The 15,851-nt window shown below is 37.9% G+C and overlaps 1 protein-coding gene across 1 annotated transcript in view; it reads left to right on the top strand.

Annotated features, from left to right (window-relative positions):
• The window catches only part of HCN1 (hyperpolarization activated cyclic nucleotide gated potassium channel 1), a 388,448-nt gene extending 380,720 nt beyond the window's left edge, over positions 1-7,728 (top strand). Inside the window, exon 8 of the mRNA XM_012449553.2 lies at positions 72-7,728. Coding sequence (XP_012304976.1) covers positions 72-961 — 890 coding nt within the window. The 3' untranslated portion in view covers positions 962-7,728. The remainder of the gene's footprint in view (positions 1-71) is intronic.
• The last annotated feature ends 8,123 nt before the right edge of the window (positions 7,729-15,851 follow it).

Raw genomic sequence — 15,851 nt, 5'->3', positions numbered from 1 at the left:
GCCACTCTCAGTTGGCCTTGTCGTCAGTCGTTGGGAGGCTTTCTAAGTGCCTATCTTTCTTTTGCTAACAGGAAAGAAAAACTCCATTCTTCTGCAAAAGTTCCAAAAGGATCTGAACACTGGTGTTTTCAACAATCAGGAGAACGAGATCCTGAAGCAGATTGTGAAACACGACAGGGAGATGGTGCAGGCAATCGCTCCCATCAATTATCCTCAAATGACAACCCTGAATTCGACACCCTCAACTACGACCCCGACCTCCCGCATGAGGACACAGTCTCCACCGGTGTACACAGCGACCAGCCTGTCTCACAGCAACCTGCATTCCCCCAGTCCCAGCACACAGACGCCCCAGCCGTCAGCCATCCTCTCGCCCTGCTCCTACACCACCGCGGTCTGCAGCCCTCCTGTACAGAGCCCTCTGGCCGCTCGAACTTTCCACTATGCCTCCCCCACGGCCTCCCAGCTGTCACTCATGCAACAGCAGCCGCAGCAGCAGGTACAGCAGTCCCAGGCACCGCAGACTCAGCCGCAGCAGCAGTCCCCGCAGCCACAGACACCCGGCAGCTCCACGCCGAAAAACGAAGTGCACAAGAGCACGCAGGCGCTTCACAACACCAACCTGACCCGGGAAGTCAGGCCCCTCTCCGCCTCGCAGCCCTCGCTGCCCCATGAGGTGTCCACTCTGATTTCCAGACCTCATCCCACTGTGGGCGAGTCCCTGGCCTCCATTCCTCAACCCGTGACGGCCGTCCCCGGCACGGGCCTTCAGGCAGGGGGCAGGAGCACTGTCCCGCAGCGCGTCACCCTCTTCCGACAGATGTCGTCGGGAGCCATCCCCCCGAACCGAGGAGTCCCTCCGGCACCCCCTCCACCAGCAGCTGCTCTTCCGAGAGAATCTTCCTCAGTCTTAAACACAGACCCAGACGCAGAAAAGCCACGATTTGCTTCAAATTTATGATCCCTGCTGATTGTCAAAGCAGAAAGAAATACTCTCATAAACTGAGACTATACTCAGATCTTATTTTATTCTATCTCCTGATAGATCCCTCTAGCCTATTATGAAGAGATATTTTAGACAGCTCTGGCCTACACGTGAAATGTAAAAATATATATACATATACTATAAAATATATATCTAAATTCCCAAGAGAGGGTCAAAAGACCTGTTTAGCATTCAGTGTTATATGTCTTCCTTTCTTTAAATCATTAAAGGATTTAAATGTTGTTGTAAGATTATTTATTTCTAACCGACTTTTACTTAAGTCCTTTGATATGTATATTTCTCTATTTTATGAAGAGTTCTTGGATTCAATGGAAACAAAACTGATTTTAAAAAGGCGACTCAAACGAGCTAGCAAATAGCACCAATCCAAACTTTCTTTCATTAGCTGTGTCTCTGCATCTAAATTGTTAATCATTAATGATGGAGAATTGAATAACAAATCCCATTTTATAGATCTAAATTGTATGTCGGTGCTTTCAATTTTGAATTAGGTTAAAGAATGCACTACTTGCTCGGCCACCGTAGGAGACTAGCATTGGCACTGTTAAGAATATCACTAACCTTAAACATGTTCATTGATCTTTCAGAAAGCTGAGGGAAAATTAATATTTGTCTTCATGTGTTATTGGACTTTTACCAAGACTCGATCAATGTTAGTTGTAAATAACTTTTTCAACCCAAATAAAAATAGCTATTCTGTGTTGTATGAAGGTAAAAGTCATCGTTTAAGAATTTAGTTTTATTGCTTCACTTCAAAACTTAGAGTTTTAAATTTTACAAAACCTGATTGTGAGAATTATTCAATTGTAATGCAATGGCTTGAAACCTACAATATTATTTTAACCTGCAATGTTTTATGCAAAATTGTATGCTCGAATCTACAAATTGCTTGTATTACACCAAATCTCATTACTTTTCTTTCTTCTTGCCATAATTAAGCATCTGAAAATAGTCCCTGCATGCTTCTGGGGGGAAAAAAATAGGTTCAGATCAGTCATTGTAGGGAAAGGCTTACAGTATTTCTTGTTTCTAGAAAAGCATAACAATTCATTAATTGCCTATCTTAAAATTCCTATAAGGCTGACTTGGATCTCTGACTTAAGTCTAGAAGTGAGGTTTTCACTTTTATTTAATATTATTGCTATTATTATTATTTAAATAATTATTTGTAAACCACAGCTTGATTTGGAGTTAAGTGTGGTCTGTGTCTTCACTGTAGCTGGTAATTTACTATGGTGTTAATTTTAAAAAATAAATTCAATACAGCATCACGTCTGTTTGGGAACCCACATTTTGCTCTATGTATATTGTAACTAAGTGGTTAGTAAACCTTAAGGCATGTGGTGACTAACGTAGCCCTTAGATAGGAGGTTCGTCATTTTTAATGTGTTGAAAATACTACAGACATGGTGACAAAAAGCAGGGATAAAGTTGAATGTCTGTGAGCATTGTTTGTCTGTTTTCTTAACTCTTTCCATGGTCTGTGAGCACCTGCTTCTTCTCAAAGAACTCCCTTAGTAATCATTTGTGCCTAATGCATCCCACACATGTGGAGTATGACTGGAACACAATTGGAAGATTCCTAATAACTGGCTTCTGTAAATAACCCAAGTTAAGAGCATGACCTAAAGTGGAGGTCTCCAGTATCTCTGACACTGGCAATACATTTAAGAACGTACAGAGATCACACATTATATGGGGCAGGGCCTGCAGAAAAACTTGAGGACAGAAAACAAAAACAAAAGCAAAAACTCTAAAGTGGATCCTTGCTGCCTGTTATGCCTTTTGCGGATATAATACCTATAATACCAAAATGAGTTGTTATGTTTAATTTCAAACAAATTCCAACTTGTGTGGAAGTAATCAACAATGCTAGTCAATGTAATATAATGATCAATATGCTGGTGACATATGATGGCATGTCAGGAATACTGTTGTAAGAAAGGGGTTGTTCAGTCTACCTAGAACCTATGGGAAAGCTGCAAGACCATTTACATATCAGTACAAAACTCCTTTATTTTATTAAAATATGAGAATTAACTTCAATTTATTAAGATTATGTATCGGTCCTTTAAATTATTAGAGGTTTACATTTGATAGGATTAATGGATTTGGTAGTGAAATATTTTTATATATATATAAATTTTTGGTTTTTTATTTTGAGCACTATTGGGAAACATAAATAAAATTGAATTGCATGGTCTTTCAGTGCAACCATACAATTTTTATTCACTTTGTAATAGAATGGACAAAAAAACTAAGGTTTATATGTTAAACTAATAAAATGGTACAGGGTAAATTATATACATATATATATGAATGTATATATAGTTAGATTAAGAAAAAAAAATTACTCACATTCCTGTAATATAAAGGTCCATTGCTAGTTGAAAAGTGACCTATTTTCTCTGTAAGAAGTGAAGCCCATACGTATGGAGTTTTAATCTGTACAGAAAGAAATGTATTATTGATTGGTCTTTCTGCTGCTGGGAAGATAATAGAATAGCTGAATCTTACAATAACTGTATGATCAGGGATGAGTTAGAGTATTTCTTTTGTCTTTGCTCAAAGCCATACATATATAAATATATATAAAGATTATTAATAAATTCAACAAAAAATAAACTACAATCATGAATATTTTATTTTATCAATATATGCTAATCAAATGTTTTATTTTATTAATGAGTACAGCTTTGCCTCTTTCTATTTTTACAACCTAAAATTTCCAAGAGAGCTTATACTTGATAATCACATAAAATCAATTATATTCTGTAACTCTATAATGAGAGGACTTTAAATAGAACATGGACTTTCAACCACTTCTTTGTTTTACCTTTTCCATATAGTAAAATATGAGCTTCTTTTCTTTTTGGCTCTGTGCCTTTTTAGAATGGGGTTGTTCTCCAACTTCAGAACACAGCTATTTTATTAGATATACAGAAGAGAAATAATTTTCCTATAATAACTGTAAATAATTGTCCTGTAAGATATTTATACAAACCTATTTTGTTATAATAGTTCTATAACATACCTATTTTGTTATCATAGGGCCCAATGCCCTATTATAACAAAATAGGTTTGTATAAATATATTCATATTTATAGCCTTGGGCCCTGCAAAGGTATTTGGATAGTGATAGAACCTCCTGATACAAGTGGGTTTTAAATGAGACACAAAAGCCTGAAATAGAGTTTATCATAATGAGAAAAAGTAGAGAAGCATTCCTGAAAACAAGGAGATGAATAATAGCAATGGCAATATATTCTATTCACCAAAAGAAAATAGCTTGTCTCTAGGTCTGGATGACCTCTTCATAAGTGAATGATTCCCTGATGAATGCTGTTCCACTTTAAAAAGATGGTTATTTTGCAATTTATAAACTTAAATGAACATACTATTTTCAGGACACTACAAACTACATAGTCAAGTTATTACCATTGTTCCTATAGGACATGGAATGATTTAAACATGACAGGTTTAAAATTTTACATGATTTATTTCAAAACCTGAATTATTTGTACTTCACATTATGAGCAATCTCTATTGTCTTTCACAACTATTTTTAAAATCTCCATACCTCCTCTTTCAGCTTAGGTTTTTATGTTTGTTAATTTTACCATGTCACTTTGCTTCTCTGGCCCTCACTTGTATCATTTATAATGTTAAGCTGTTTGAATGAGGTATCTCCATTGTAGCTTTATCTTTTTAGAACATGTTCCATAAAACCCATGTGGTTATTTGTTCGTATGCACTACAACTAGCAAACGTTTATTATATGTTCACCTACTTTAAAAATTACTCATACTCTACTATGGGAAAGAAACATGGTCCTTACAGAATTGAATACTGAGCTATTTTAAGTCCTGAAAAGAATGACCAAAAATTTAAGGAACTGTGATTGCTGCATAAGCCAAATTATAGCTCAGTTCTGTAACTGTTTTCAATATGGTTGTTTTCAAGGAAAATAGGATAGAGATTTTCTTTGAAAGATTTGCTGTTGTACTTAGGTGAGTATACCTGCTATTGTCACTCGAAAACAATGACTTTCTTAAGCAATTTCAATTTTTCCCTTTTTAACAACCCTGCACTTGCACAACCCTGCTTCCTTGCTTTACCCTAATCCTGACCCTGCTTCCGATTCAGGCTCTGACATGGACAAATGAGTTTTTAAGGTTTTTTTTATGAGAGATGCCTTGCTGACATTCCCTGCTGTCAACCTTGAAAATTGTTTAAAGATGATATTAAAAGAACCTATATATAATGCTCTGAATTTGTCTCCAAGGTCCTTGATGTGGAGAGAATGAATAATATATTCAATGCTGGAAAAAGAATTATTTAGTGAAAAATTAAACCTGCTTTTCTAAACTGTGGAGGTTTAACAGAACACAGCTGATTGGGAACGCTGGCAGTTCAATGTAGCTGGAGCGTATCACAGGAACCGAGATGAAGTGGGAAATATAAATTTGAAAAACCTTCTGAAAGGCTTTTAACATTAGGGCAAAGGTTTTACAGTGTTATACTTTATCTTCTTAATTTGAGTTTATCAATGGGGAGGATTCACATTGAAATGTCTGTTTTGCTAATGTAACAAGGAATAATTTATGGCAGAGCAAAAATTGGGGGCTATTTATAATAGAGGATTCTGGGTCCTCAGGAAGGTCCTAGCTTTGCTAAATAGAATAATGGGAATAGGAAACTGAAAGTTGACTTGCTTTGCATAAGATAAAGAATATATTGCGGCAGGGAAGAGGGACGGGAAGATAAGAGCCAGAACCTGTGAGAAGAGAAAGAGGTGATGAAATAATTTTGACTAAAATAAAGCAAGTTCTCAGGCCAGGTGTGGTGGCTCATATGTGTAATACCAGCACTCTGGGAGGCCAAGGTGGGAGGAACACTTGAGGCCAGGAGTTGGAGACCAACCTGGACAGCATAGTAAGATCTGGTCTCTACAGAAAAAAAATATTTTTAATTGACCAGGTGTGGTGGTGTACTCCTGTAGTCCTAGCTACTCAGAAAGTTGAGGCAGGAGGATCGCTTGAACCCAGGAGGTCAGAGCTGCAGTGAGCCCTGTTCACGCTGCTGCACTCCAGTTTGCGGGGTGGAGGAGCAGAGCAAGACGCTTTCTCAAAAAAAAACCAAAAAGTGAAGCAAGTTCTTTAATTCCTATTAGAGGTATCACACACACTCCGAAGATCGACAAAGGTGAACATTCTATGGAGCTATTTTATTTCTAATGTAACATCAATGGCCATTTGCTCCCAAAAGGAAACATCTTTTTTAGGTGAAGTCTGGCTCTGTTACCCAGGTGAAATGGCAGGATCTTGGCTCACTGTAACTTCTGCCTCCCAGGTTTAAGCAATTCTCCTGCCTCAGCCTCCCGAATAGCTGGGATTACAGGTGTCCTCCACCACACCTGGCTAAGTTTTCATATTTTTTTAGTAGAGACGGGTTTCACCTTGTTGGCCAGGCTGATCTCAAACCCCTGACCTCAAGTGATTGGCCCGCCTCAGCCTCCCAAAGTGCTGGGATTACAGGCCTGAGCCACTGTGCCTGGCCCTTCTATTTTTTTTTTTTTTAATTTCATGTAAGCAGAGAATAATATTTATTTATTCAATTGAACAAGTCTGAATAAATTAGTAAATATAATAATTCTTCAAAAGAGAAATACCATTTTATGTTTCCAATAGGTTATATAATTGAATTCAAGTAACGTAGTTATTCAGACTTTTTTTTTTTTAAATAATGGAGTTTTGCAAAAAACAGGTTGTAATTTTACCAAACCGACCATCATTTTCTACAGAGACTATTCAGATGTGTAGAGGCAAAGAGACTTTCTTAAAAGGTTTTTATTTCCTGTTAAATTCGTGACAAAAACTCCTAAGAAAGGAAAGATTTACTTTTGAAGGAAGAAAGAACATAACTCAAAGAAATTTGAAAGATTCAAAAAGAGTTTTTCAAATATATTCTCATTTCTTTCTCATATTTGTTCAAGGTCTTAGTTTCCAAGCATTTAAAATTAAATATTGCTTGCCTAACTCTTCTATCTATTACCAACCTAACCTAGTACAATTCTATTTAAAATGTGCAGTTCTAAATGTCCCTGGGTGCCTCACTATGGCAAGTGTGGTGCATGGAACGAACTACGGCATCAGTATCACCCAGAAGTTTGTAAAAAGTGCAGAGGGCCTTACCCTGTACCTACAGAAGTCTGCTTTTGGACAAGATCCCCAGATGATTCATATGTGTGTTAATATTGAAAAGAGTGGGGCTAGTTAGTCCTAGAGGAGGTAAATTTTAAGGGCATTTTAAGGGACCTTTCAAGTGTTAAGACATTTCTGGAGATGACAAGTCAAGATAGTGTGGGATCTTGGCTAAACAGGGAAAGTGAGAGAACATTAACGCAACACAAGGAACCTGAAACCGGTGACAAACCACCTACGTCATAATTTTATCCTGGACCATCCAAAATTTGCTCTTGGTCATGCTGTCTAACCCAGCCTGCCTCCTGGTACTTGCTAATTAGAAACAAGGAAGAGAAAACTAGTATGTGTTAGGTATTATAATTTCCTTATTTTAGATAAATTTTGGTGGCATAACTAGCAGTGTTTCCTAATATCACATCAGTACAATGTATTTGTTGCCTTCTGTAACATTTTTAATGCTATCAATAATACGTTGACACTAAAAATAAATAAATGTGGCCAATGTTTTGCAAATGAGCTTCTCTTCATCAGCTATATCTATATACCTACAGCGTTTAGAAAGCCTGACTACAAAAACTGGCTCTACTGCTTATGTCCTGTGTATTCATGGTAGAATTAATCTTATTACATGTGATTTCATGACTGGAAAATGGAGATTGGAATGGTGTCTACTTTACAGGGTAGTTATAAAGATTAAATGAGATGAATTGTACAAAAAATTTATCCTAGCTCTTGGCTGCCATTAAACATTCTAAGAGCAATGAGCAGAATTTTCTAAGTCACCCTGGGCAATCCAGGCAATAAATTAGGTGGGACTGACCTCTCACACCTTCCCAGTAGAAGGGACTGTGCATGCAATTCCAATTTCACAGAAGCAGCAGGCTCCCACCCACTGACATTCCTCCTAGCCCATGATCTCCAGGTGTTTGGCAGCTAATATTTCTAGATGACTTCTGTGAACAGCTGATACCCTGTATCTAGTCTTCTTGGTGCCAATTAATCTGACCGCTGCTGAGGCTGGATTTTCCTGTCTGTCCTGTAAATGGTAAAATGTCAGGAAGCCAGTATCCTCAACTAGCACCTCAGCCCCAGGAAGCTTCTCCATGAAAAGAGAGGATTGTATCATGAGCCTACTTCTTCACATATACCACATGACAATACAATTTCTCCTGAAGCCTAATGCGTGAGAAGTTTAGGTGCAAGTAGGACATCATGTATGACATGCTGGATGTCATGCATGTCATGCTATAGCATCACTATTATAATCATACCTCTTGAAAAATTAGAATCTGCAATTGAGGGCAATAGTCATCTGGTCATTTGTAAACTTGATCATGATAAACTATAAACATATGCATGCGCGCGCACACACACATTTGGTTACACTCAGAAAGCCTTGTCTTTTATATCGCTTATTTAGGTAAGGACAGATTTCTGAAAGGTGTCACGTGCAAGTGCTTTCCTTTTTGGTTGAGGTACAGATCTGATTAAAGAACCTAATGCCTATACGAGGCACTGAGAGAGATGGCAGCTGTGTAATTGTTCTTTCAATGTCTTTCTAAGCGTAGTTCAACTCTTCTGGCAAGCAGCAATCATCCTGCCCCTAGGAATTTGACATTTCTGCACTGTACTTTAAATTCAGGCTCATAGCTAGACAGCAAGAAGTTAAGGAGGTGATGCAAGATCTTTTTTTTTTTTTTTTTTTTTTTTTTTAGAACTTATACTTTAAAATCTCCTACTACAGTTACAAGACCACAAAATCTTCTGGGCTGCTAGGTTCTACAGGAGATCATGTGGACTCAGTTCTTAAAGCTTTGTTCACAGCAGGAGCTGAGATTTAAACTTCTAACTATTATTTCATGATTTACATTTTTTAAAAATGTAGGCAAGAAAACACCCACCTCATGTCAGAGTACTTTAATGCTACTGAGATGAACAGTGTTGTTAAAAATCTGTAGACAGGTGATATAAGTACAAGACTGAAATAATCAAAGAACTGTGAGGTTTGAAAATTGAAGCTTCCAGCAGTTTCAGATCAACTGCATCCAATTAATCAGATTCTTGGCCTAACAACACATGCCTTGAGCTGTTTACTTCATGTGCTGTTTATTGCTAAAATAGATATTAAATTTAAAGTGATTTAGAGGAAAATGGATGGTCTGTTAGGGGAAAAGAATTACTTTTAAATTTTCCTTTATAAAAAAAGATTAAATTGTTACCAGATTACATTTAGTTGCCAGCTGAAGATTAAATTTTATAGTAGTGATAGAACTAAAAAAAAAAAATGTTATTTTTAAGGGAAGCAATTCATTGCATATGTCAATTGTAACACTTTGTGATTTTTTTTGCCTGTTTTTTGTCTTCAAGTGCTAGTACAGGTTAAAAATTTGACTATGGGAATGACATGAAAGGCTAAATAGATTCAATGCTTTTAACACGTCTGACTTTCTAAGACTCTGCTCTTAACACGTCTGACTTTCTAAGACTGAATTATTAATACTTCATTTATTTAGCACACTTCTTTCTTCAGCTATATGTTTCTGCTCATCATATATATGCAAAAATCTACGATTTATATTTTATCTTCGATATGATAAAAGTGGTTCTTCTTTGAACACTCTAGCTACCATTTTCTACTTTATTCCATCTTTTTACACTCTTTCAGTTCTTTTTCCAAGAATGAAAAAGATGTAATATTGCTAAAAACTTATTGTGAGTTAACTAACTTCTGAATTATCCCAGGAATTTGCACTTTAAAATAAAGCCATCATTTTAAAAAGAAACAAAAAATGCAAAAATAAATTGGCTACTAACTCTTGGACACCAGTAAGTGCTCTCACCTGAAAAACAAGAATTTCACTGAATAATCTGTAGGATTGCTTCTACAGCTAAGATTCTGAAACTTGGAAACTCTTGCACCTTAATGGGAGGGAGTTTATGTCATCACAGTGATTTGCTGGGACTTTTGTGCTCAAATGTGCATCCACCACCTACAAAGTCTGTAATAAAGCAAGTTTAATAAGTGTTTGTTGAGCATCTAGGTACATGAAGAAAGTAAACCTTGAAATAAATAGTAGTAAAATATAACTAAAGCAGTTCAAGTCAAAATCAAAAGGAGCCTCACAAGGAGTAATAATGTGAATTAAATTATACAAATGAGAATTGTCACCACAGCAACTATTATTTGGGCAATATCGATAGAGGGAGAATGTACAGAATCATGAAGTACTACGATGTTTGAGCTATAAGCATCCTTAGAAATGAGCTTGTTAAACTATCCTGTATGGTAGAAGTAAAAACAGACCTGGAGCCCCACTGTCAGAAGAGATCTCATGAAGTTTCAGGACTATAATTCACCTGACTGCTGATGAGGCTGGTTTTTCCTATATGTCCTGTAAATGGCAAAGTAGCAGGAGGCCAATATCCCTCAACTAGTACTCTGGCCTCAACAAGCTTTTCTATGAAAAGAGAGAATGGTGTCATGAGTCTACCTCTAACAGCTATGGAGTCTGCAATAAAGCAAATTTATGATTATTTGTTGAACACCTAGGTACATGTAGAAAGTAAACAATTAAATAGTAGCAAAATATAACTAAAAGAGTTCAAGACAAAATCAAAAGGAGTGTCACAAGAAGTAATAATTTCAATTAAATTATACAAATGAGAATTGTCATAGCAATTATCATTTGGGCAATATACAGTAGAGAGAGGGAGAATGTGTAGAATCATAAAGCACTAGAGTATCTGAGCTATAAGGATCCCTAGAAATGAGAAACTAGAGATTTACTGTACTTTGAGTACAGAAAATAATAATAATCTAGAGTGATTTTATGAAATTCTAGATAGACAAGCATAATTGAGAAAAACAAAAATGAAGGAAAAGTTGGAATGTTCCAGGATTTTTGCCACATCCAAAACCTAAAGGCAAGTATATAAATTCACCTAGCATAAGAGATCAGACTAGAGGGAGTTTTGGTTTTTTGATTGTTTTGTTTTGGTTTTGCTTTTACAGAGGAGAGACCCTAGATTAAGGAAAGCCTTAATTATGACCTTTAAGATGTTCATCCTTACCAGGTCAGCAACAAGGAGCCATTGATAGCTTCCGAGTACAAAACCAACAAGACAAAGACAGTACTTTTAGAAAGAGGATCATTGTAGATGAAGAACTCGATGGCAGAAGGTGGAATCTCGTGGAAAAGTTAACAGATTAGTGTAGAGCTTCTGGAAGAAATTTAAATTTGCAACCTGAACTTTAATATGAGTGATTATTTGTAGAAATGATATTTCAAAACCTGAAGCATGGTACCAGTTACACAGCAGGTACCCAGTAAACATTGGTTAAATAAATAAATTGAAGTATAATCATCCTAAATACCCCACTAGAAGAAGAGATGATTTATGCTAGAGATGATTTAGCATATCTGGCAGAAGAAATTTCTAAGCAGCAAAGCATTCAAAAGGTGACTTGGATGCTGTTAAAGGCATTCCATTTTAAAAGGAAAATAGAACATGAAAGTTCAGAAAATTTGCAGCCTGAGGATGCAGTAGAAAGAATAACCCATTTTTGGAGGAGAAATTCAAGTGGGCTGCAGAAATTTGCATAATTAGTGAGAAGCCAAATGTTAATCCCCAAAACCATGAAGAAAATGTCTCCAGCCCATGTCAGAGACCTTCATAGCAGCTTCTCCCATCACAGGCCAGGAGGCCTAGGACGAAAAAGTGGTTTCGTGGCCTGGGCCTTGTGCTGTGTGCAGCCTAGGGACTTGGCACCCTATGTCCCAGCTGTTCCAGCTATGGCTGAAAGAGCCAATATAGAGCTCAGGCTGTGGCTTCAGATGGTGGAAGCCCCAAGCTTTGGCAGCTTCCACATGGTGTTGAGCCTGTGGGTGCACAGAAGTCATGAACTGAGGTTTGGGAAGCTCCACCTAGATTTAAAAGATATATAGAAACATCTGGATGCCCAGGTAAAAGTTTGCTGCAGGGGCAGGGCCCTGATGGAGAACCTCTGCTAGGTCGATGGGGAAGGAAAATGTGGGATCAGAGCCCCCACACAGAGTCCCTACTGGGGTACTGCCTAGTGGAGCTTTAAGAAGCGGGCCACTGTTCTCCAGACCCCAGACTAGTAGATTCACCTGCAGCTTACATCATGCACCTGGAAAAGCCACAGGCAGTGCCAGCCTATGAAAGCAACCAGGAGGGAGTCTGTCCCCTGCAAAGTGACAGGGGCAGAGTTGCTCAAGACCATGGGAACCCACCTCTTGCATCAGCGTGACCTGGATGTGAGGCATGGAATCAAAGGAGATCATTTTGGAGCTTTAAGATTTCACTGCCGCAGTGGATTTTAGGCTTGCATGGGCCCTGTATTCCTGGCGTTTTGGCCAATTTCTCCCATTTGGAATGGCTGTGTTTACCCAATGCCTGTAAGTAAAATCAAACTTGCTTTTGATTTTACAGGCTCATAGATAGAAGGGACTTGCCTTGTCTCAGATGAGACATTGGACTGTGGACTCCTGGGTTAATGCTAAAATTAGTTAAGACTTTGGGGGACTGTTCGGAAGCCATGATCGGTTTTGAAATAAGAGGAAATGAGATTTGGAGGGGCCAGGGGTGGAATGATATGGTTTGGCCGTTTCCTCACCCAAATCTCAACTTGAATTATATTTCCCAGAATTCCCACATATTGTGGGAGGGGACTGGGGAGGAGGTAATTGAATCATGGGGTCTAGTCTTTCCTGTGCTGTTCTTGTGATAGTGAATAAGTCTCAAGAAATCTGATGGTTTTATCAGGGGTTTCTGCTCCTGCTTCTTCCTAACTTTTCTCGTGACGCTGCCGTGAAACAAGCCTTTTGCCTTCCAACCTGATTCTGAGACCTTCCAGCCATGTGGAACTGTAAGTCCAACTAAACCTCCTTTTGTTCCCAGTTTCAGGTATGTCTTTATCAGCAGCATGAAAACGAATTAATATAACCATATAATTGAATGTCCAAGACAGAAAACAGTTGAAAGGAAAGGGATCTCTATTAATGTCTGTCTTGGGAGAACAAGCATAAACTGGAGCTGTGCCAGACAAACTCTTAACTTTTCACCCTGCGGGTTGCTTCTGTATCTCATCAGTGATTAACTCAAACTGAGCTCAGTCTCCACCAATGCTTGTAAATTAATTAACCAATCAGTGAGAAAAACATGTAAATTAGCTTTCTCTAACAGCAGTGCCTGTGTTTCTGTGAGCCTTCTATTGAGGAATAGCCTTAGGCAAATTCGATGGAGGAAACTTAGGTTGGACATCCCTTCGGTAATTTCTTCAGTGTTCTGTTCAATTCAAATTGAATTGGCTGCCACAAATGCCCAGAGTTGGTGCTTTACAGTTGTTATTTCCCTATTTTCTCATCTTTGAACAGAGAAAACTACCTGTTCTAAAAAAGCTCCAGTGGAACACTGGGAAAGATGGGAAAGATAAGTCCAAAGAGATATGCAAATTTAACCATTGTCTAAATGTTTGAAGACCCTAAGCCCTCCATATTTTTTAGTTTTACCATTTCTTTGCAAATTTATATGAAGGCTGAAGGTAGTTCTTGGGTTCTTGAGAAAATCTCACAAGAAAACACTGTAACTTTGCCATCTCTCTGCTCTTCAGATTTATCTTAAAATACCTAAGAGAAATAAATGTATTGCCTTCTCTGCCCCAAATAAAACCAATCCCCACAAGCTAACCCCCTTCCCTGATTATGATTCTCGCAACCTCTACTCATATCATCCTCACTATATTTTTCCTCATTCCTCAAGTCTGCCCTAATCTTAACATTCTTCAAAGGCCTTAGATACTATCAGCAGCAAGTTTGAACTCCTTGCCAAGGCACATAAGGACCTTCGTTCTCTGGCCCTTTACACCTTCTACAGCTTCCACTTTGGAGAATGCTATTCTGTTAAATATCTTCAGTAGCTCCATCTAATATTGTTGATTCCTTTATTGTTATTGTTGATGCTTAAATAATTTAAAATGTACACTGCACTGTATGTATGGATAAAGTGGACTATATTGTTCATGGTTGAGTTTAGGTACCTAAATGTCTCTCTGACCAGATTAAAAAGTCCTCAAGAGGAACAAGTTACATATTTCACGATGTTAAGCACAGAGGGAAAAGTCAAAAGTATAAGGAAGTGGTAACTGAATAGAAAGCCATTACATTAGACTTTTTTGCTTTGTCTATTCTCTTGACGTTGTCTTTAATCCACTTTTTCTTACTCTTCAACAATCCCTGACCAAATCTACCTATTTTATGTGAAGCAGTATAGAATAGTGGTTTAGAGTCTGGACTCTGGAGCCAGGGTGTGTATCTTCTTTAAAATGATAGCTCTACCACTTCCTACCTGGGTGGGTAATTTTAGCAAGTTCTTCAACCTCTCTGTGCCTACATTTCCTCATGTACAAAATGGAGAGCATGAACACAAGGATGAAACTCCATCATAAGGTTCCTGGAAGTATTAAGTGACTTGTCTTCTAAGTGTGAGTGCTTATAACAATGAACAACACAAAGCCAACAGTATCCAAGTGTTATTTGTTAATATACTGAAGACTCTCAATTCTCCACCTCCCGAAAATCTCCTCTTCTCAACTGCAGATACATCCATCCACCAGCTTTCGTCATCTGGATATTTCATAATTACTTAAATGTGTCCAAAACTGACCTCTATTTTTATCTCCAAACTTATTGCTCCTCCTGTGCTTTATATTTTAGTGTCGCCACGGCCCAGGTACCTGCTCAGTCGTTTGGGGCTGCTGTAAGAAAATACCTTAGATCAGGTAACTTATAAACAGCAGAAATGTATTTCTTACAGTTCAAGAGGAGGCTAGGAAGTCCAAGATCAAGGCACCAGCAGATTCAGCATCTGTTGAGGGCTCATTCCTATTGCCTTCTAGTTGTTTTCCCTCAGGGCAGAAGGCAAAAAGACTCCTTCCAGCCTTTTTGATAAGGGTGATAATCCCATTCATGAGGGTAGAGCCCTTATGACCTGTCACTTCTCATAGGTCCCGGTGCTTAATATCATCACCTTGGGGGATAGGTTTCAACATGTGAATTCTGGGGAGACACACACATTCAGACCATAGCAGTGCCCAAACCATGAATGTGAAAATCATGCTCACTTTTCCTTTTCTTTAACCCCATACTTTCAACAATTCAGCTAGTGTTACTAGCTTCATACCATTAATATTTTTTGAATCTGCTTTCTCTACTTCAAAATAAGCTCTTTGAGCAAAAATCCTTTCCAAAGTAAGACTTATGAAGACAGTCTTTTGTTTCTTTTTCCACCATCACACATTATCTTTATTCTGTAATAGCAGTAAATCTCCTTTGAGGGTGAGTGAGCAGAGATGATTGAAAAAACTCAAAATTCATATCTTTCTTTTCACCCTCTCACACGATAAAAAGTACAGTGTTTTCATAAAACACTTGATTTTCTTGAGTCACCATATTGCTTCCTACCAATCATGCCAAGTCTTCATTTCATTGGTCACTAAGCAGTCGAAAATAATAGGAAAGTCAAAGGAGGTGGGAAAATAGCATGCCAAATATTTATTGTAATATATAGTGCCATTTTGCCCATCTTTTCCTGAGTTTAGGTGAACAAGTCTAGGCAGA

The sequence above is a fragment of the Aotus nancymaae genome, unplaced genomic scaffold, assembly GCF_030222135.1.
Source record: "Aotus nancymaae isolate 86718 unplaced genomic scaffold, 86718_ANA_hifiasm-v0.15.2.pri h1tg000014l, whole genome shotgun sequence".
NCBI lineage: Eukaryota > Metazoa > Chordata > Mammalia > Primates > Aotidae > Aotus > Aotus nancymaae.
The sequence above is the reverse complement of the archived record's forward strand: the minus strand, read 5'-3'. Positions and strand labels throughout refer to the sequence as shown.